The sequence below is a fragment of the Brassica napus genome, chromosome C4, assembly GCF_020379485.1.
Source record: "Brassica napus cultivar Da-Ae chromosome C4, Da-Ae, whole genome shotgun sequence".
Lineage (NCBI taxonomy): Eukaryota > Viridiplantae > Streptophyta > Magnoliopsida > Brassicales > Brassicaceae > Brassica > Brassica napus.
This window is the reverse complement of record NC_063447.1, coordinates 14511211-14531383: the sequence shown is the minus strand read 5'-3', so window position 1 is coordinate 14531383 and position 20173 is coordinate 14511211. Positions and strand designations below refer to the sequence as shown.

General features: G+C 38.9%; 4 protein-coding genes across 4 annotated transcripts; all 4 read left to right on the top strand.

The window, feature by feature from the left end:
- Nucleotides 1-3707: 3707 nt before the first annotated feature.
- LOC106453616 (uncharacterized protein At4g02000-like) lies at nucleotides 3708-4364 on the top strand. Its single transcript, XM_013895845.2, has one exon. The coding sequence runs from the start codon at nucleotides 3708-3710 to the stop codon at nucleotides 4362-4364; it is 657 nt and encodes a 218-aa protein (XP_013751299.2).
- Nucleotides 4365-5158: 794 nt separating this feature from the next.
- Nucleotides 5159-6852, top strand: LOC125585810. The gene is made up of 4 exons (XM_048755504.1): nucleotides 5159-5257; nucleotides 5372-5845; nucleotides 5929-6228; nucleotides 6352-6852. The coding sequence occupies exons 1-4, from the start codon at nucleotides 5159-5161 to the stop codon at nucleotides 6850-6852; spliced, it is 1374 nt and encodes a 457-aa protein (XP_048611461.1).
- Nucleotides 6853-6870: 18 nt separating this feature from the next.
- Nucleotides 6871-8912, top strand: LOC125585809. Its single transcript, XM_048755503.1, has 5 exons — nucleotides 6871-7682; nucleotides 7795-7854; nucleotides 7937-8105; nucleotides 8169-8417; nucleotides 8562-8912. Exons 1-5 carry the CDS (start codon nucleotides 6871-6873, stop codon nucleotides 8910-8912), a joined length of 1641 nt encoding a protein of 546 aa, XP_048611460.1.
- Nucleotides 8913-12745: 3833 nt separating this feature from the next.
- LOC125585361 (CLAVATA3/ESR (CLE)-related protein 5-like) lies at nucleotides 12746-14031 on the top strand. The gene has a single exon (XM_048754285.1). The coding sequence runs from the start codon at nucleotides 13514-13516 to the stop codon at nucleotides 13760-13762; it is 249 nt and encodes an 82-aa protein (XP_048610242.1). The 5' UTR covers nucleotides 12746-13513; the 3' UTR covers nucleotides 13763-14031.
- The last annotated feature ends 6142 nt before the right edge of the window (nucleotides 14032-20173 follow it).

Here is a 20173-nt window from a genome sequence, read left to right as displayed (position 1 = left end):
ATACAATCAGCGTAAAAAAAATATATATATATATAGGTCCAAATGCAAACTATAATACCTTGAATATGAACAATTACTTCTTTTCTGTATACAAATTAATATATATATATATATATATATATATATATATATATTATTTTCTTTTTTGGAACAACAAATATCCAAATTAATATATTGTTTCAAAATACAAAGTTTCACATCTATTGAATGCATTCATGTTTAACTATATCATATATACAATCTATTAAGGTCCTGTTCTGTTCGTTTGTACATTTGGAAGATGCACCCAGATGGTCAAACTAGATGCCTTATCCAGACACTCCGCCTGGATGTTGTTTGTTTCTTCATTTTGTCTATGCGTCCAAAAGAATCATCTGAATGTAACTATGTTCATCTGTTTTTTATTTTTTAACATGCATCTGCATCTAGGTGAACTTGTTAATGAAATGATTAAAATATATATTTTTAAAAATTTTGGCGGCAAAATAGCATTTTTACGGTTTTGGCGGAAAATAATTTTTGCGGTTTTTGCAGAAAAATGTGTTTTGACAAAAAAAAGTGTGTTTTTGTGGTTTTGGCGGAAAAATATGGTTTTTGCGGTTTTGGCAGGAATATTGAGTTTTTGCGGTTTTGGCGGAAAAAAATGATTTTGCGAGTTAGACGGAAAATGTTTTCATTTCGCGGTTTTTGGCGGGAAAATGCATTTTTGCGTTTTTGGCGAAAAATATTTTTGCAGTTTTTACGGAAAAATGTCATTTGACGAAAAAGTATGTTTTTGTGGTTTTAGCGGAAAAATGCGTTTTGCGGTTTTGGCGGGAACATGTGTTTTTTGCGGGAAAATGCGTTTTTCTGGTTTTAGGGGAAACATGTATTTATGTGTTTTTGGCGGAAAAATGCGTTTTCCAGCTTTGGTGCGGAAAAAATGTGTTATCCAGTTTTGGCGGGAAAATGCATTTTTCCAGTTTTGACGGGAAAATGCGTTTTTCTGGTTTTGGTGTAAAAGTGCATTTTCCGGTTTTGGCGGAAAAATGCGTTTTTGCGGTTTTGGCGGAAAAATGCGTATTTGTCGGGAAATGTTTTTTCAGGGTTTGGCGAGAAATTTCGTTTTCTGGTTTTGGCGGGAAAATGTTTTCTTCAGTTTTGTTGGGAAAATGCATTTTTGGCGACAAAGTGTATTTTTACGGTTTTGGGGGAAAAGTATGTTTTTCGGTTTTTGTGTGGTTTTATGTTTTTGGCGGGAAAGTGTGTTTTTACTGTTTTGGCCGAAAGTGTGGTTTTACCGGTTTGGTGGAAAATTGTATTTTTATGGAAATGCGTGTTTTTAGGCTTTTTATGGAAAAACCTATTTTGCGGTTTTAGCGGAAAAATGTGTTTTTCAGTTTTGGCGAGAAAATGCATTTTTCGGTTCTGGAGTAAAAATGAATATGGAAAATATAGGATTTTTAGTTTGAAAATAATATTTTGATTTTAAAAATTATTTTGTCATTTATCATTTTGGACTGAACTAGATGCATCTACATTCAAATACACCATCAAGACTCACTTTCATTTGAGTGGGAATTTGAGATGAGTTTTTAAAAATTCAGCTGGGTGATCCATCTGGATGTAGCATTATAATGTACAAAACGAATATCGATTTACATCTTCACCCAGATAGATCACCTGGATGAGCAAACGAACATTACCTAACCAAAATTGGTTTAATATACTAAATTCTATTCTAGAAATCATACAGAGATCCTCTATGTATTATTTTAGAAACATTGTTAAAAAATATGTTAAATCACATTTGCGTTTATTCTTTGATTTTGACACTGACGCATATATAAAATTGAAAAATATCCTTATAAATTTTCCAAATAAATGTTGGTAGTTTTTCTATGTGGAATTATTTCTCCCAATATAGATAACTGAAGCATCTTTTTTTTTCCAACAAACGTCTATTCTATTACTCAAACTTTAGGTTGTCTGGATAACTAGACCGGAACAGAACAACCAACAAAGCAAAGAGATCTATGAAAAGAACTGGCATTCCTAGCTAGCATATCAGCTATTCATTTTGCGCCATTGGGAAGTAGCTGATCTTGAAGTCTGGAAAACACATCTGGAGAATTTGAATGACCTCCAGCTCAGTTGAGAAGTTTGGCCAAGCTTGTGGATCTGTTATCATTGCTATCAAGTCCTTGTAATCTGTCACAAATCTCTGACAGGTCGATTGCTGCAGCATGCTCTCCATTGCCCATCTTAAACTGAAGCATCCTCTTATAAACCACACAATCCACACGTACATTTTTCATGCTAAAATATGATTTTGCATTTTCAGCCAAAATATTATTTTGTATTTCCTTAAATTTTGCGTCAAAACTTATTTCTACATTTTACCCAATAAAATTAAACATGTATCTGCATTTTCTTTATAAATAAAATTTAATATTTTGAAAATATATCATTACGTGTTTTCTTTCCGATGAAATATTTTTGTATTTCACACTTTTTTGAAAATATAATTTTATCTTTTCCCTGCATAAATTATATTTTATATTTCAGATAAAATGATTTTATAGTTTTCAAATTTTGTATTTTTAGAAATTATTTTGCATTTTCATATAAGCTACACATTATCAAGATTTGCAAAAGTATAAAACTGCATTCAGAATCAAATATAGTAATAATATATTTTACTTAGTAATACATTTTAGCCAGTAAATGGTTCCTAGATCATAATAGGGTAATCCTATAAACTCATTCGTAAGTAGGAATCTCCCTGTCTTATATCCACTATTTTCAGCTAAAAACAAATCAGGTTTATAGGTTTTACATCCTATCACAATACTAGGCAATCACAATACTAGGCCTGTTCTTTTTAGTGACACAGCGGGTGAATGACCAAAATTATAACTGATTTCTTGCCTAAGTATGTGGAGAACACTGCTGGCAACTGTACTTTCCACCATTAAAATCAGACGCAGGTCACGCAGTTCTCGGTTAACTATCGTTGTTTTACATAGCGTCACGGAAAACACCGGCGGCCCTTGTAAAAAGTAATAGCAATGGCAGCTCGTTTGTTTCTTCACCATTTATTTTTCCGATTTGATAATGTGTAAATTTTGAGATGCTGAACGCTGCGTCAGCTACCGGTAAAAAGAACAGGCCTACTGTAGTATATTGAAACTCAAGTGAATCCCAACTGTTTTAGTCCGATACCACAGGGGATCTTGCTGACCTTTAAGAAAACCAAGGCAAACTATCATCCTATGTTTGAGTTGGAGGCTGACTCTTTGTTTTCTATTTTCCTATACGTTGGTTGTTGGTTCAGGAGGATTATCTGATGCTGGCTTATAGTCTTAGATAGATTCCCTTTTTTGGGCCTAGAATTCTCTCTCTCGAAATCCCTTATTTCGTTGAGTGGAGCACAGCTGTTAGTCTTTCCGGTGACACGTATTCCAACTTTCTTATCTTTCAATAAGTTTTTCGGTTCAATCTTCAAAGAAAGTTAGGGTTTGTTCTTATTCTAAGCGGTGAAGAATAATTCCTAGATCGTACTTTCAAAAATTAAGATGTCTTACGCTATGGATAAAGCGATGATGGCGCTCTCTTTGGAGGAAGAAGACGAGCCCTTTAATATGCCTGATCTTCCTCAGTTCAAGTCAACATAAAGGAACTCGCGGAGCCTGATTGGAAGGATTTTGAATCCTGATTGCCAAAAGATGTCGGCCTTAATATATAACATGCCTAGGAAATGGCAGAAGGAAGGAAAAGTGAGGGGTGTGGCGCTATCTAAGAAACGCTTTCAGTTCATCTTCGATCATGAGCATGATTTGGTGGATGTACTGGAGAAAAGAGTGCACACTTTCAATGATTGGGCGCTTGCGATTGATCGATGGGTTGAGAAGCCTCCCGTTGATTTTCTCCAGTTTATTCCTATTTGGGTACAAATTCGAAATATGCCGTTAAATTACTATACGAAGGAAGCGATTACGGCTTTGGGGGATTTAACTGGTGAAGTGAAGGTGGTGGTTTTTGATCCGGAGAGGCCTCAAGTAAGGGATTATGTTCGTGTTCAAATTAGATTTGATGTGTCGAGACCTTTGAGGAAATCTAAAGTGGTGAATCTCCAGGAAGGAGGATCTTCGATTGTTTACTTCAATTACGAAAGGATACAGAAACGGTGCTATGAGTGTCAAAGACTTAATCATGAGAAAGATGTTTGCCCGCTTCTGGTAAAACAGAGGAAAGAAGTGGCTTTGGACAGAAGACAGAGGAGACTTGGTGAATTGAGCTTCTCGGAACCTATAATTGGAAAGGATGATCCTTTGTATGGGATTCTAAGAGAAGATCAGGTGGATGCTTGCAAAGCCACATGAAGGAGGAAGATATCTGATGATGTGCTAGAGGAGATGAGGAGGTATATGCTTATGGCAACAGATCATGATAGGTTAATAAGAATTAAGAGGATTCGATCATCAGTTGATGAAGCGGAGAAAGATCCTTTAGTTCAAAAGACGATGCTGCGTTTGGAATCCAAGCCTATCTTTACTTCGTAGATTGATATAGGAAAATGACCTGTTTTTGACCTTGACCTTAATGAACCTCTGGATTCAAATGTTCATGAAGGAAGGAAGAAAGAGAAACTTATGGCTTCTGCTATTGCTGCTAATAGGGTTGGGAGTTCATTTCAATATCAAGAGAAGCCGCGTTTGTCTGATGAGTATGATAGGTTTGGTAAGATGAAGGCCATGGTATGCTCTGCTCAAGGGTTGACATTGGGATTAAGACTTGAGGAGCCTAAGGACCTATCTTTCTGTGTTGGAAGAAATCCTACGGAATATGGTGCGGGACCTTCGGGTAACAAACCATCCCGGGTTTCTCACAACTCTTCAAAGCAGAGAAGAAGGCCTTACATCAGAAAGAGACAAGAGCAACAAAGGGCTAACTCTGGCATCCTTCAAGAGCTTTACAGAAAGGGATAAGGAGCTCAGAAGACTGGAAACAAGAGAAAGATTTCTTGAGATGAGATGGAGATTCAGAATGCTGCTCGGCATAAAGAGTCAAAGGTGATCCCGAGTGAGGGATCGCCGAAGTCCTGATGAGCATAATTAGCTGGAATTGTCAAGGACTGGGGCAGCCTCAGGACCTGACGATTCCTCGCCTTAGGGAAATGCGTCAAAAACATTCTCCAGAGGTGCTTTTTCTGATGGAGACAATGCAGTGTAGAAATGTTTTGGTAGATTTGCAAGTTTGGCTCGGGTATGATCAGGTTTTTACGGTGGAGCCAGTGGGTCATGCGGGGGGTTTAGCAGTTTTTTGGAAGAAATCTGTGAAAATTAAGTTTCTTCATGTAAATAAAAACTTTTTGGATACCATAATGCAGTTTGGGGATGTTTCCTTTTATGCTTCGTGTGTATATGGGCCGTCTAGTGTGTATAGCAGAGGAGATTTATGGGAAAGACTTACCAGGTTGGGTGTAAATGGGAAAGATACTTGGTGTGTCTTTGGGGATTTCAATGATATTCTGCACAATGGAGAAAAGATTGGAGGTGTTTGGAGATCTGATGACTCTTTTGATCCTTTTAATCAAATGATAAAGGCATGTGATTTGGAGGAGATTCAGGCGCATGGAGATGGTTTCACTTGGGGTGGCAAGAGATATGATTCTTGGGTTCATTCAAGACTTGATCGATGTTTTGGGAATAAAGCCTGGTTCAGGAAATTTCCTTGTGCTAATCAGACTTTCATGGATAAAAGAGGGTCTGATCATCGGCCAGTGCTCATTCACCTTATCGAATCTCAAGATTCTTACAGAGGAAGCTTTAAATATGATAAAAGACTTTTGGAGGTTGATGGGGTTAGAGATAATGTGGCTAATGCGTGGGATTTTGCATGCGCTTCTGGTAATGCGTCTGCCTCTTTTAGGTTGAAATCCTGTAGAAGATATCCCTTAGTGGATTGAAGCGCAATGCAAACATCAATTCAAGGGATAGGATAGCTCAGGCTCAGATTGCCTTAGAACGGGAACAATCTGTGCTTCAACCTTCCACAGCTTCTATTCATTATTTTAAGAGGGAATTGGTTAAAGCGCAGAGAGATGAAGAAATGTTTTGGTGGCAGAGGAGTAAAGATAAGTGGCTAAATGGAGGGGACAGAAATACTTCGTTCTTCCATAATTTGGTTAGATCTTCTAGAGCAAGAAACTTCATTGTCAAATTGATCAATGCTGAAGGGGTAGAGGTATTCTCGGAAGCAGCTAAAGGGTAGGTTGCAGTGGAATTCTATCATCAGTTATTCCGATCGTCAAATCCTTATCCTTTCGATATTTGGTTCCATGATATGTGTCCTAAAGTCTCTTTGCAGATGAATTTGGATCTCGTTAAGGATGTATCTGCTTTGGAAGTTAAGGAGGCTGTCTTTTCAATCAATCCATCGAAAGCTCCAGGGCCTGATGGTATGTCTGCACTTTTCTTCCAGAGGTTTTGGGACATTATTGAAGATCAGTTTGTTAAAGAGGTTCAATTGTTCTTTAAGCATGGCATTCTCCCAAGAGAATGGAACTATACCCACCTTTGCTTGATCCCAAAGATACCTAATCCTCAGGCGGTATCTGATTTAAGACCAATAAGTCTTTGTTCGGTGGGGTATAAGACGATATCGAAGATACTGGTCAGACGACTGCAACCGTGGCTTAAGGAGATCATTTCTCCGTCTCAATCAGCTTTTGTCACGAAGAGACTTATGACTGATAACATTACGATTGCGCATGAACTGGTTCACTCTTTGGGGATTGATTTTAATATAGCTTCAGAGCAGATGGTTGTAAAGTTAGATATGTCAAAAGCTTATGATCGTGTGGAGTAGGGATATTTGAGATCGTTAATGTGTGCCTTGGGGTTTGATCAAAGATGGATTTCCTGGGTTATGAAGTGTGTTTCATCGGTGACGTATTCGGTTTTGATTAATGATCAACCTCATGGAATGATTACACCTCAAAGGGGACTCCGTCAAGGCGATCCTTTGTCCCCTTTCCTGTTTGTCTTATGTACGGAAGGCCTCGTTCATCTTATGTCCAGAGCAGAACGTGAGGGGCGTATTATGGGAATGAAGTTTGGTGTTCATGGACCTTCGATAAATCATCTGCTGTTTGCAGATGATTCTCTATTTTCGTGCAAGGCAAACGAGGTCGAAAGCTTGGAGTTATTGTCGATCCTAAACCATTATGGAAAGGCCACAGGACAGGTGATCAATCATGCCAAATCCTCTATCATTTTTGGGAAAATAGTAAAGAAGGAAGCCAAAATCAAGGTCAAAGAATGTTTGGGGATCAAAAAAGAGGGAGGAGAAGCAAAGTACTTAGGCCTGCCAGAAGTTTTAAAAGGTTCTAAAGTCAAGCATTTCTCATATATTAAAGAACGGCTGTGTAAGAAAATCTCTGGTTGGCATGCGAGAACCCTATACCAAGGAGGCAAAGAGGTATTGATTAAGGCTGTCGCCTCTGCTCTTCCTATGGCTGCTATGTCGGTTTTTAAACTTCCCAAAACCCTTATAGCAAGTCTTCATAGCGCCATGGCGAATTTCTGGTGGTTTTCAGAGGAGCATAAGAGAAAGATACACTGGTTGAGTTGGGATAAATTGTGTCTGCCTAAGGAGCAGGGGGAATGGGGTTCAGAGACCTTGAGTGCTTTAATCAGGTGTTGTTAGCTAAACAGGCGTGGAGGATAATTAATGATGATGATTGTTTGATGTCTCGTGTAATGCGTGGTAAATATTTTGAGAACAACAACTGCATCAATGCTTGTTTAGGACGCAGACCGTCGTATGCTTGGAGAAGCATCATCTTTGGCAGGAACCTCTTAAAGCAAGGTATGAAGCATTTGGTTGGAAATGGATAGACCATTAATGTGTGGTCGGAACCTTGGTTGGAAGATGTGGCTGGTTTATGCAGACCCCCGTTAAGAAGACGGAGACTCTTTAATGTGAATCTAAAAGTGGCAGATGTGATTAACCATCAAACGGGAAGATGGGATGAAAGAATAATGGAAGAGATCTTTGTTCCTGGTGACATAGCGATCTTGAGAAGAAATCAACCTGTGTCCTTGGAGAAAGATTCTTGGGTGTGGCGTCATACTAGAAGTGGGCTTTATTCTGTTTAAACAGGGTATGAATTGGCTTTTCAGAATCGTCACAAGGAATTGATTGGAGAGCAGTCTGCTTGCCCATCAATTAATCCTCTCAAGGAAGATGTTTGGAAACTTCTTACTCCATCTAAGATTAAAGGTTTTATATGGAAAGCTCTTTCAGGAGCAATTGCTGTTTTCGATCGTCTGCAGGATAGAGGCTTGAAATCTGATCTTGTTTGCCAAACGTGTGGAGCAGATGGAGAATCAGTGAACCATGTTTTGTTTCAGTGTACTTTTGCAAGACAGGTATGGGCGCTTTCTGGTTTTCCTGTTCCAAAAGGAGGTTTTGATGATGGTTCCGTCTTTGCCAACATCGGCTATCTCTTGATTAATTGGAAAAAACGGAAAGAGTTGTTACAAGCTACAAAAAAAATTCCATGGATGTTATAGTATCTATGGAAAAACAGAAATGCTCTGCTGTTTGAAGGTGCTCTTTTCCCTAGTGATCAGATTTGTAGTAAAGCTTCTGAGGAAGCTGATTTATGGTATGTTGCACAGGATATGGATGGAAGATGCTTCGGGGCTCATAGGGAGCCTACTTTTATGGAAGCGGCTGAATGGAAAGCTCTCCCAAGAGATGTGTTAAAATGTAATGTTGGGGTGGTGTGGGGGAAGAAAAAGAAAATTGCTGGTGCTGCGTGTGTTTTGAGGGACGCAAGAGGAGATGTTCTCCTTCATAGTCGCCGATCTTTTGCTCAGATTGATTCAAAAGATCATGCTCAGTACCTAGGTTTGGTCTAGGCTGTTGAAAGCATGGTTAGTCATAGGTGTCTGAGAGTCCACTTTTCTTTTGAAGGGGGGTGTTTTGTTAATACAATTAACAGACCCAAAGTTTGGTCTTCATTCAGGTCTAAAGTTGTGGAAATTAGATATATTCTCAGGAATTTTTTGTTATGGCGGGTGGAGACTGAGTCGTTTGATGCGAATAGGGGAACCCGGACTATAGCTATTAGTGTTTTAAAAGATGTTTGGTTTCAGTCTTATATTGCCAAGGGCTTTCCTAGATGGTGTTCTTAATGTTTTGAGGTGTTGTTGTTATAAGTTTATACTCTTTTTAGGGAGGTATGTTTGTATGTTTGATCCAGAGCTTTGGTTATTTCAATGAAAAATTTAGAGGAAAAAAAAATAAAAAATCTGATGCTGGCTTATATTATTTGCTGTGTGACTAATATTTTTGTTTTTGTATTCGCCGACTTTTGACTAAGGCTATGAATTGGCTGATATCTCATATGCAACTAATCCAAATATGAATAGAATAAAAACAATAGATGCTAAAAGAACTTAATTTTTATATAGGTTTCCTATCACCGGGTAAACCGGGTTTTAACATCTCTATATAGTATACAAAAAGAGAAAATAGTCCAAGGATATTATTATCTAAGAGCCTTTAATCTCTACCTCTAGTGGTACCTATGAGAATAGTCAAACCGAATATGAGTATCAAACTTACTGACTTGTAATCTAGTCACGCAGTTATATAGGTGGCCTTTCTCCAGCCACCATCTTAATTAAATTATGTGACTAAATATTGACATAATTCTTCTCGGATTATTCTATTGTCACATAACCCTTACAAAAATCCATACTTTTGTCGCCGTTGGTTACTTTATCTTTGTCAGATATATAATGTTTATAACCGAATAAAAGTGAAAATGGATAACCTTTGCTTGGACCTACTGAGCATGTGGATATAAGTCGGTCCGACTAATATCCCATGTGGGCAATGCCTATTTGTCGACCTTTTTTTTTTTTTCCATCAAGAGTTATATTATTTATTAAAGGGCCAAGTCCAGATTACAAAGCCCATCCAAAAGGCAACAGAAACATCAAACAAAGGCCTCAAGCCCACGTCGGAAACACTAGAATACACTAACGAAAGGGTCACCGTCGTTCCCGTGAGCCACCGGCTCGAACCACAACGAGACCCCTGCAACCAGCTAAACCCCCCGGTGAAACATCCATCGATCGATCCACCGAGACAACCCGAGCTCGACAGCTCCATATCAACTTCACAACAGTCGCCTTCAACACAGAGATTCTATCATCGGAGAGATCGATCGCAAATACGAGATCATCTCCGCTACCATTGATCACCACCACCAAGAAGAAGGCTTCACACAAACATCTCCAAATACCACCGGAGAGCATCAATCGTCTTCAGACGAGAGCTCCTCCATCAGAACAACACCGACATCACAAACCCAAAAAAACTCAAACGGATATTATTAGAGATAAAGATCGATCTGATACAAACTGAACAACCCCAGTTACCTAAGCCGGCAGAAACATGGATATCTCGGGAAACTAAAGCCCAACATACAGGCAGCAAATCCCAACCATGGGAACCAAAAGAAACCATACCAACAGCAAAGGAGAACTGCAAAATCGACCAATCTACCAGGAACTAGTTTGGAAAAACAAAGACAAAAGCTTTATTGACAAAGCCACACCGTTAATCTGCAGATCAGGAATTTTTATCTTCAAAACCCATTCTAGATCTGACTTTGAAATCGATTTGGGAAAAGCAACTCTCCTCACAGAATAAGACACAGCCACAACCCGAAGAACCAAACATGGAAAAGAGACGAAATGAAACTGATTAGGACCGACGCCGGCGCTAAGAGAGCCGCCACGCGCCGGTCAACAGTAGAAAAGCAGAGGAAGGAAGGTTGAAGACGATGGGAACTAAAGAGAGAGAAAGGTTGCCTATTTGTCGACCTTATGACCTTCAATTATTATATACTATGTAACATTGACAACTTTTTTTTTTTTTTTTTTTGGTTAACCGTGGAAATCCGGCGATCGAGATCAACCGACTAATCCCACGAGGTCCGCAACAGCCACGTAATTTCCTTCCCAGGAATTAGCAGGAAAGGTCCGGATGGCCAACGCGAATCGAACCTGCGGGAAGCGTATTGGATTTTCTTCATCAACTACCACTAGGCGATAACTTTCGAATGGCGATTGATTGTTTCTGTTTATTCAAGTCGGGGAACGATAATGTTCTTATCTAAGACTATTAGTTTTTCGTTGAATGTTGTAAACGTAATTGTCACTAACAAAAATTTCAGCGTTTTATTTATTTTTGAAGATTATATTGAGCGACGACCAGAAATTTTCGGCACATGAAAATGAGATCAAATAAGTGGTGTTACTTGGTAACTTTTCTCCATTGATGAGACTCGAAATCATGACGTTGAAAAGTATTTGTCGTTTCTAAGTTATTAGACTCATTTTTGTCAAAAAGTTAGTAGACTCAATAAATAAGTTAATTAACAAATTACCCACTGAAATATATCAATATGTACAAGATTACATTGATGTAACGTGCAAGGAAAGACATCCACATATATGCGTTGGACAGGAACAGAAAGATCAAATGGGTTATGGATAACTTGTCGGCGATTTTTACTAAAAGAAAAACAAGACCGCCCCATAGTGTCTCACTCGTATTCTTTTCGACGTGGTCCGTCAGAAGAAATGTTTCTTCCTCTCCCTTTTCCATTACTTTTCTCGGCTTGTAGTCTCTATTATGAGAACTTATCAGCGCTTACAAATATTCATTCCACCAAATATATATGGAGAGGGATCAAATTATAGTCAAAACTCAAAACTTAATGAGTACGTAGGAGAAAAACTAAAGTGCAACCTTACGCACAAATTGTATACCCATTTTATCTACCTTTTGGGAGAAGGCGTACGTCATGATAACTTAATTTATTTTCAATATTTTATGTAACAAAATTATAGATATTATGTTAAAAAGAAATTATAGATAGAGCAGCCTTAACGATTAGTTTCTACTTTTTAGGTTCTTACCACTGAATTATTATTATTTTAATAAAGTCTAATTTTACATTAAAAAATTAATTACTTTTAGGAAAATAAACCATTCATATAGTGACACATATACATAAAAGTTTCCAAAATGTCCTTGCAGGATATGTTTTAAGGATCGATTGTTAACTTCTTTCTAGCTTTTTCATTTTTGAAATTTTTTTATTTGTTAGGAACTCTATCTCATATCCCCGTTGGAGATGGCCATTAGTTTATTGAAATTGACAAAACCCTAAGAACTCAAAACTGAAAAGATGTGCTATTCAAATGTTGCAGTCGGGAATAACTTATAAATATGCAACTTAACAAATTGAAGATATTCGTGAAAATAATTTACTTTCTAAAATTATAACCTTCTGACATGTTTATAGTTTGTTTTTTCTTTGCCAGTATATTTAATCCATCTCGAAATAGTCGTATATCACATAGATTGAAAGTATAATTATAATGTGTAATGTTGTAAGAAATAAACTTATTTGCATAATCGCATATATGTTTTACTTTTAATTTAAGCTGAATTCTGTATTAATAAATACTTTAACATTACTATAATTGCTACTAAAAACATCTTTTACATACAAGATGCTGTTTGTGTAACATTAGAAAATTTGACGGTTGTGGAAACCGTTGACGAAAATCAACAATAAATAGCAAAACCAAATTAATGGTTTGGAAAATATATATCTATATATAGTCTAAAGCATATAGGGCTATAACATGGAGTAGTCTCGCATAAGAATCTGGGCTAGTTGACATTTTATATTATACTATAGTAAACCTCAATAGTTTGTGGGCAGAGCGAAATAGAAGACTACACAATGGCACTGCTCTGTCACCAGAAGAAATTTTCAAGCAGTTGGATCGATTCATCCGTGATGCTATCCTTGGACATAAGAAAACAAAGCTTTTGATCACCTAATGCGCGTGGCTCGGGCATGCGTATGAGGCTCAGTCTACATTGCACTTTGGTCAAAAAATCCCTTAGACTCAACCTTGTTTTTATTCTTTTTTGCTTTGGTTGACTCTAACTAGTTCTAACATTTCGTAATCTTTTACAACTAGCATCATTATAAAATGACATTCACATATTTGGCAAAAAAAAACTTATGTCGAACTTTTTAGATCCTTAATCAACCATACATGTAAAGTAAATTCCTAATGGTCCCTGAAATATAGATGTTCACCTGAGAAGTTCGATCGTTGGGTCAGTTGAATAACCTGTATCGTAATTAGTGCTTTTGTGTGTCCGTGCATGAGTTTTATAATACAAAAATGTGACTCAGATTTGGCTTTCATTTTGTTGTGGATCCCATCATGTTCTCTCCACTGACCCAACCTATTCAATCCTTAACATGTTCGTCATATTTTGTCTCTAATTATCTATAAATAGAAAAGTCTCATTGCACATAAATCATCATACTCTCTCAACTTCATCTCATTTTGCATATCTCTTTCTCGATCTCTCGCAAACTCCACAATTTACCTTTTCTCCTTAATCACCTGTTATGGCGAATTTAATTCTTAAGAAAACTCTTATCATACTCTTAATCATATTTGCATCACCAATCTTTAGTACTCACGCTCGAATCCTCCATGATGATCGAGTTGCAAACATGGGCACTATGGATAGTCATGCTCTGCTACGGGAGCTCGGGTTTGATCTCTCCAAGTTCAAAGGTCATAACGAGAGGAGATTTCTAGTGAATTCGGACAGGGTTTCACCGGGAGGACCTGACCCGCAACATCATCACTGAATGGCCCTTACGAATATGTACACTTCACCCGAAGTCCAAGCACAAATAATTGTGACTGATCCATGCAAGTCATTTGAATATCGCTATTATGCTTTCTTTTTTTTCCTCATAAATCTTACGTACAATTTTGTTGTATCAAGGTTTTGGTATCCTTGTACCTCTTTATCTATACATCAAACTTTTACTATGTATGTTTTCGTGTGTCTCCAATGGGTTACCTTTTATGTAACAGCAATTGGCTATAAATAATATACCCCGGTGTTTTCTGTGAGAGTTTTACTTTTCGTCTATGGGGGAAAAATAAAGGTAGGCTAGTTAAGTATAATGAGTAAAATTAGCACTTGGAAATACATATGATCAAAATGATTTTTTGTAATGTTATGGCATGTTCGCTTCTTTTTTTTTTGATAAGTATGATGGCATGTTCACTTAAATTCATAAATTAATTAAAAAAATCGTAAGAACCGGTGAAATCCAATATTTTTGTAAACTTACATGAATGATATATTTGTGATATCAAGATTCAAGATATACTCCAAGAAATCATTTATATTTTATTTATATCACTTTAGAAAAGAATAAGAGCATGTTGTAACCAACTGTTTGTGTATGCTATTAGCTAGATCCTATTATCTAACATTTTCTCAACGAGACAGAGCCAACCCGAGCTGGTCTTGTAAAAAAAATCCGCTACAGAGCGAATATGTAGCGGATTTATTCATTTAGCTATTGTGAAATTTAATTGGAGAATACATACTTTAAGGTTAGAAGATCGCATGTTTGCTTAAGAAATGTTGTCATCAACTACGAATTATATATGTAAAGTGAGTGATAATAAACAAGACTAACGGTGTTAAAAAAACAAACTGTAATTCACCGGTGGGTTCAAAAAGAGAAAAACAAAACTGCATTTCACCGGCATAAACTACAGTAGTGGTAGACATTTTCAGAGGTTCAGTTGCAGGGCTGGCCCTGGGCTAAAGCCCATAAAGCAAGGGCTTTAGGCGTCAAAATATATATTTATTAGGGGCGCCAATTATCCGGAGGCGTCACTTTAGTCTACTGGTCCTAGACCTTCTTCTCCCGACCAACAGGTAGCCGTTTCGAATGATATTGCCTTCTTCTTTATTAATATTTTTATTCTTTTTTTGCTATTCATCAAAGATATGGACGATTTTATTACCATTTCCAATAGTTCTAGTTTCTTTTCTTATATGTTGTAGTAAATGCTATATTATTAGATAATAAATTTAATTAAAACAAATCTAACTAATCTTTTTACTTTATTAAAGACAATTTTATTTTTCTAGTTTTTCTTTTCTATCTCTTTCGGCTAATATTTTCTAGAATACATGTATTAACAAAAGATATTATAATAATTAACTTGAATTAGAAATTATTCGTATTAACAATATGCATGCATCTTCTATTATGCCTTTTTATCATTTCTTCTTTCTTATTTTTGTAAATTTGAAAACTTTTGAAATTCAAACACATAAAATTATCATAGAATTTTAATATTCAATGAAACTCTATTATGCTTCTCAAATTTACAAATTGAAATATTGACGTTGAAGTGACTCTATAATATGTTTTGCTCTATTTTATAAATATTATTTTCTATTTTCAGAATTAGTAGAAAAAGTTATCAAGAAACAAAATTTAAAATTAATCAAGTGAACTAATATAAATAATAACAAGTGATCTTTAGAATAGCATTGCTTATCTTTCAATACACCAAATATATAAGATAAGTAGCAAATAATGTTTTTTTTTGTTAAACAAAAATACAGTTTTAATAATATTTGGTACTACTTTGGTTACATGCTTAAAATATTGTATATTTTTTAATTATAGTTAAGGGGCAAAATTTTGGAGGTCCACTTTAGGTTCCAGTATAGTCCGGACCGGCACTGTTCAGTTGTAAACTATCAACTTGACAAATTCACATATGATCACCAACAAATTTAGCACACAAAAAAAACATATTCACCAACAAAAAGATTATTCTCGCCGCGCACGCATATGTCTATGTATATATGTACTGTTGACATCATTTGAATGTATTTATTTATTAATTATGAAAGATTTACGCCCACGGACACAATTCATCTTATGAATTACACTTTAAGACACTTTAGTCATTGTAGACACTTTTCCTTTGTGCAATGTCTAGCTTAACCCTCAACTCTTAGTGAAAATGAGTTTTATGAATTCTCTAACCAGAATAATTGGTTCTTGGTTTTCCTAACTAGTAACAATAAAATAAATAATAGATTTTTCACTTTCATTTTGTAGATTCCAAGAGACAAAGTTTATCTTTCCCCCGACTTCTTGTAGATCTAGAAACTTCAGAAACCCTAATCAACTTTCTAAAAATCAGAAACTCTCCGGCGATTGAGAAACCCCCGCCATCATCGATTTAGAAACCCCCGCCACCGTCGATTGAAAAAACCCCGCCATCGTCGATTGAGAAGTCCCCGCCACCGTCGCTTGAGAAAACCCCGCCATCGTCCATTGAGAAAACCCCGCCACCGTCGATTGAGAAACCCCCGCCATGGAAGGTGAGTTACGTTTTGTACTATGTCACCGCCGCCGTTGTTTCTTCATCTTCCACCGACAGCCACTGTTAAAATTTTTTGCTTTTTCAGATTCTGCAGAGGACGCCGTAGACCACCGTCTCCCCGTGAGACTCTTCGCTACTGATAGATTCCCACGTCGCCGTCTGAATGTCTACTCAAGGCCGAACATCCTAGCTTTCCTCCGCCATGTTCTTCGGGGTTCTCCGGTGTTTACATGGATCAGAGAGTCTCCGTTTGGAAAGCTTTTTGATATCCCCGCTCGACAGTGCCCTGTTTCGTGCAAGCTTATACACGGTCTCCTCTCTCGTCAGTTGCTCTGCAACCAAGAACACACGATGTGGACAGTGTTTGGTAAAGACCCCCTGAGATTCAGTCTTGAAGAGTTTGGGACCATAACTGGTCTTAATTGTGGAGCATTTCCAGAGGCGTACGAAGCACCCGATCACAACCAGAAGGGTTCAAACAAGCAGAAGGGCGCACACAAAGACCCGATGTGGAAGGAGATAATTGGCAAGTACAACAACATCACCATCGTTGACTTAGAAGACGAGCTTGAGAATGACGAAGAAATGGATGACGAGAGGCGATTCCGGCTCGCCCTTATCATTATCGTGGATGGAGTGTTGATTGCCTCCCAACAGATACACCGCCCCACGCTTAGGTACGTCCAGATGTTAGGGGACGTAGATGCTTTCCTCGAATTTCCCTGGGGCCGTGACTCTTTCCTCCACACTGTACGGTGTATGAAACCACCAAAGTTCGAGAAAGGCAAGCTAGTCGAAGACCGCGTTGGTATGCTTGTCCAAAAACTCAAACAATCATCATTCTGTCTCACCGGATTCCCATTAGCACTGCAGCTACTCGCTTTCAGAGCTATACCAATGCTGCAGTCGAAGATCCCTGCTCCTCCTAACGAGCTGACAATAATGGAGCTTACCGAGCCTAATCTGCCTAGCCATCCTTCGATTGAACTTGACTCGGTTTTACAAGTTGAAGTTAACCCCTCTGTAAGTATATCTCTTGATTTGTGACATAAGAACATAAATTGTCTGTTTCACTAGTCCAGAGTTCTTATGTTTGTGTGTATTCTGCAGCTCCTCGTGACACCAATTATCCCAACCGTCCGCGGTCCACAACCTGGGTGGGGTGTTTGGCCTAACGTAGAGGCTGATGAGAAGGTGGGATACATGGAGCAGCTGATAGCCAACAACCATCTATTCACTAAATCTATGTGGCCTGGAGGAGACTGCTCGGAACCTGTATTCATAGTTACTCCGCCACCACAACAACCTCCACACAAGAAGCATACTGTTCCCAGGAAAAGAAAAGAGTCAAAACTCAAACCCAGGAAATGCTCTAAGAAAAGAGCATCTACCACATCCCAAAGGCGCATCACCCGCTTGTTTGCTGCCTCGTCCTAAACCCCCGTTCCTACCAACGACTTGTTAGAAGCCAGAGTAATTTCATTGGAAGCAAAAATTCCAGTATTGGAAGATCAAGTCTCCTCTTTGGAAGCCACCGTCGCAACTCTGGGAGCCACCAACGAGCGTCTCAAGACTTGTGTGAACCACCTTCTAAATCGCAAGCGGAAAAGGAGCACAACTGGTGTTTCACTTTCACAGCGCCTTGTCAAGCATCGGCGGAAGAGCACATCTCAAACCCCACAGAACATTCAGGTAACAATTTATTCGGCAGAACAACAACTTTCAAACTGCTATATTTTTAGAAAATGCCACTAAAGAGACACAATGTGAGTTTATTCATACCCTCTGGTTACAATTTTCTTTTCAGGAAAAGAAGACGGATGACTGCTTAGTGGGGTCCCAATCTCCCATTCTCAGTCAATACCAGCTCCACCAACATGAAGACTCTCTACGTTCTCCTCATCACCCCTCTCCCACCCACCAACAAACTGACCACCAATCACAAGATCATCAACCACCTGCTGACCACGACACGCATAACCACAAATCACTTACTTGCTTAGCATCCACCACAGACGACCACCAAACCCCCAACACCCAAACACCCCCACATTGTGGTTTACCTCATCCCTCTCCTAACCACCACTCTTCTGACCACCACTCTCATGACCACCGCTCGCCTGACCACCATTCTCCTAACCACCACTATTCTGACCACCACTCTCATGACCATCGCTCTCCTGACCACCATTCTCCTGACCACCGCTCACCAGACCAACACTCACATGACCACCAGTCACCAGACGACCATTCCAAGATCCCCACAACACTCTCATCTCACCAAACCCCGCACCAACAATCACCTCTCCACCCCTCTTCAGCCGATCACCCAAACGTCAACCACCAAACTGCCATCCCCTCTGAATCGACTCTACTCTCTTCTGACCGCCACTCTACTGACCACCACTCACCCGCCCCCCAAACTCCTGAACACAAAACTCCTCACCACATAACTCCCAACCACCAAACACTAGAACACAAATCATCTGATTCTAACTCGCCCACCCACTCCCCACCAATCCATGTCTCTACACCATCCAGCCCTCCCACCCACAAGCCCCCCGCTGACGCATTTAACCTGATTCAAGGAAGCCCTTCACAACACTACGCTCAAATAGCAATTTTACCCCAGTTTGACGCTACCCCTCTTGAAAAACCAACCTCACTAGAGGTCATGTCAGGATCTGATCCCGCTACCATCAGTGCCCCCTTCAAGCCTGCCGGCACGACGACACCCAACTCAACCCCTACCAAGCCTGCTGTGTCCCCACAAGCGTTCTCTCCACACTCCTCGTCACCCAATGCTTTCGCAGCGCTAAAAGGGTCCACCAATACGTTCCTGTCTACTCCCAACCACCAAACCGGCAAGGTAACTGTGTTTTCACATCCTCAACCCACTACCTTCTATATTGGTTTGCTCACTCACTTCTATAATGGTTGCAGGATGGCAAAAAATAGGAAGTGGATAAAGAAGATACCGACTCCGGCTCCCCGGACACTAAAGTACGAAAGATTGTTGCAGAAGTTAATGTATTGCCTCCACTCTTTACCATAATCCTCTGCTTATTTAAAAAGTTTTGATAGCGAAATCTGTACTCAAACAAAGAAATGATCACTCGACCTCATTTTTCGCAGGTCCAAACGGCGGAGAAAGAGGTTTGCGAGCTTAGTGACTCCTCGCCGGCAAAAAAAAAGAGAGCACACTCACTGTCTGCACAGGAAATTGCATTACACAAAGCACTCAACCGCCCTGATTTTCCACATTATCTTCTCATCACATCTCCGCCTGTCGACCTCTGGAACCTCTTTTCAAAAACACTAAAAGCGGCCAGAAATGTGTAAGTACTCCCACACATCAGTCCTCTCTAAATACCTTCTCCTACTTTACTGATACACCTTATGTTGTATTGATCCCGCCTGCCAGCTTCCACGTTACACCTTCAAAGCTCGATTTCAACAACTACTTCCTTCTCCAGCTAGCCACCCCCCAACAATGGACAAACACACTTGTGAGCCCCTACTTTTGTGATTAATATTATGTATGTACCTCTTCAATTTGTTCTATCACTATATAACCATGTCTCCCATTTTGTCTCCAGCACATGATCGTACTAATGCACGTCCTTGGAGAACGTCACAAGAGCGTACTTCTTATGCACAATTCTGCGTTCACAACGCCTGAATTGACTTCGTTGATGCTGTCCAAAGATCGTCAATTCCAAGCCGCGGTTAGAAAAGATAGGCTTCGTTGGGACACTCGACTAACAAAACTGATCATGGCCCCTCGTCTAACTTGGATGAAAGAAGTCCACACGGTCTACACTTCTATGATATGGGCAGACAAG

Bases quoted from the DNA above. Each gene is read 5' to 3' on its own strand.
- LOC125585810 (XM_048755504.1), top strand. From the start codon at position 5,159: ATGCGTCAAAAACATTCTCCAGAGGTGCTTTTTCTGATGGAGACAATG. The intron at 5,258-5,371 runs GTTTTTACGGTG...ACCATAATGCAG, and splicing joins TTTGGCTCGGGTATGATCAG to TTTGGGGATGTTTCCTTTTA. The intron at 5,846-5,928 runs GTTAGAGATAAT...GAAATCCTGTAG, and splicing joins GACTTTTGGAGGTTGATGGG to AAGATATCCCTTAGTGGATT.
- LOC106453616 (XM_013895845.2), top strand. From the start codon at position 3,708: ATGTCGGCCTTAATATATAACATGCCTAGGAAATGGCAGAAGGAAGGA.
- LOC125585809 (XM_048755503.1), top strand. From the start codon at position 6,871: ATGTGTGCCTTGGGGTTTGATCAAAGATGGATTTCCTGGGTTATGAAG. The intron at 7,683-7,794 runs GTGTTGTTAGCT...ATGCTTGTTTAG, and splicing joins ACCTTGAGTGCTTTAATCAG to GACGCAGACCGTCGTATGCT. The intron at 7,855-7,936 runs GTATGAAGCATT...TGGTTTATGCAG, and splicing joins CAGGAACCTCTTAAAGCAAG to ACCCCCGTTAAGAAGACGGA.
- LOC125585361 (XM_048754285.1), top strand. From the start codon at position 13,514: ATGGCGAATTTAATTCTTAAGAAAACTCTTATCATACTCTTAATCATA.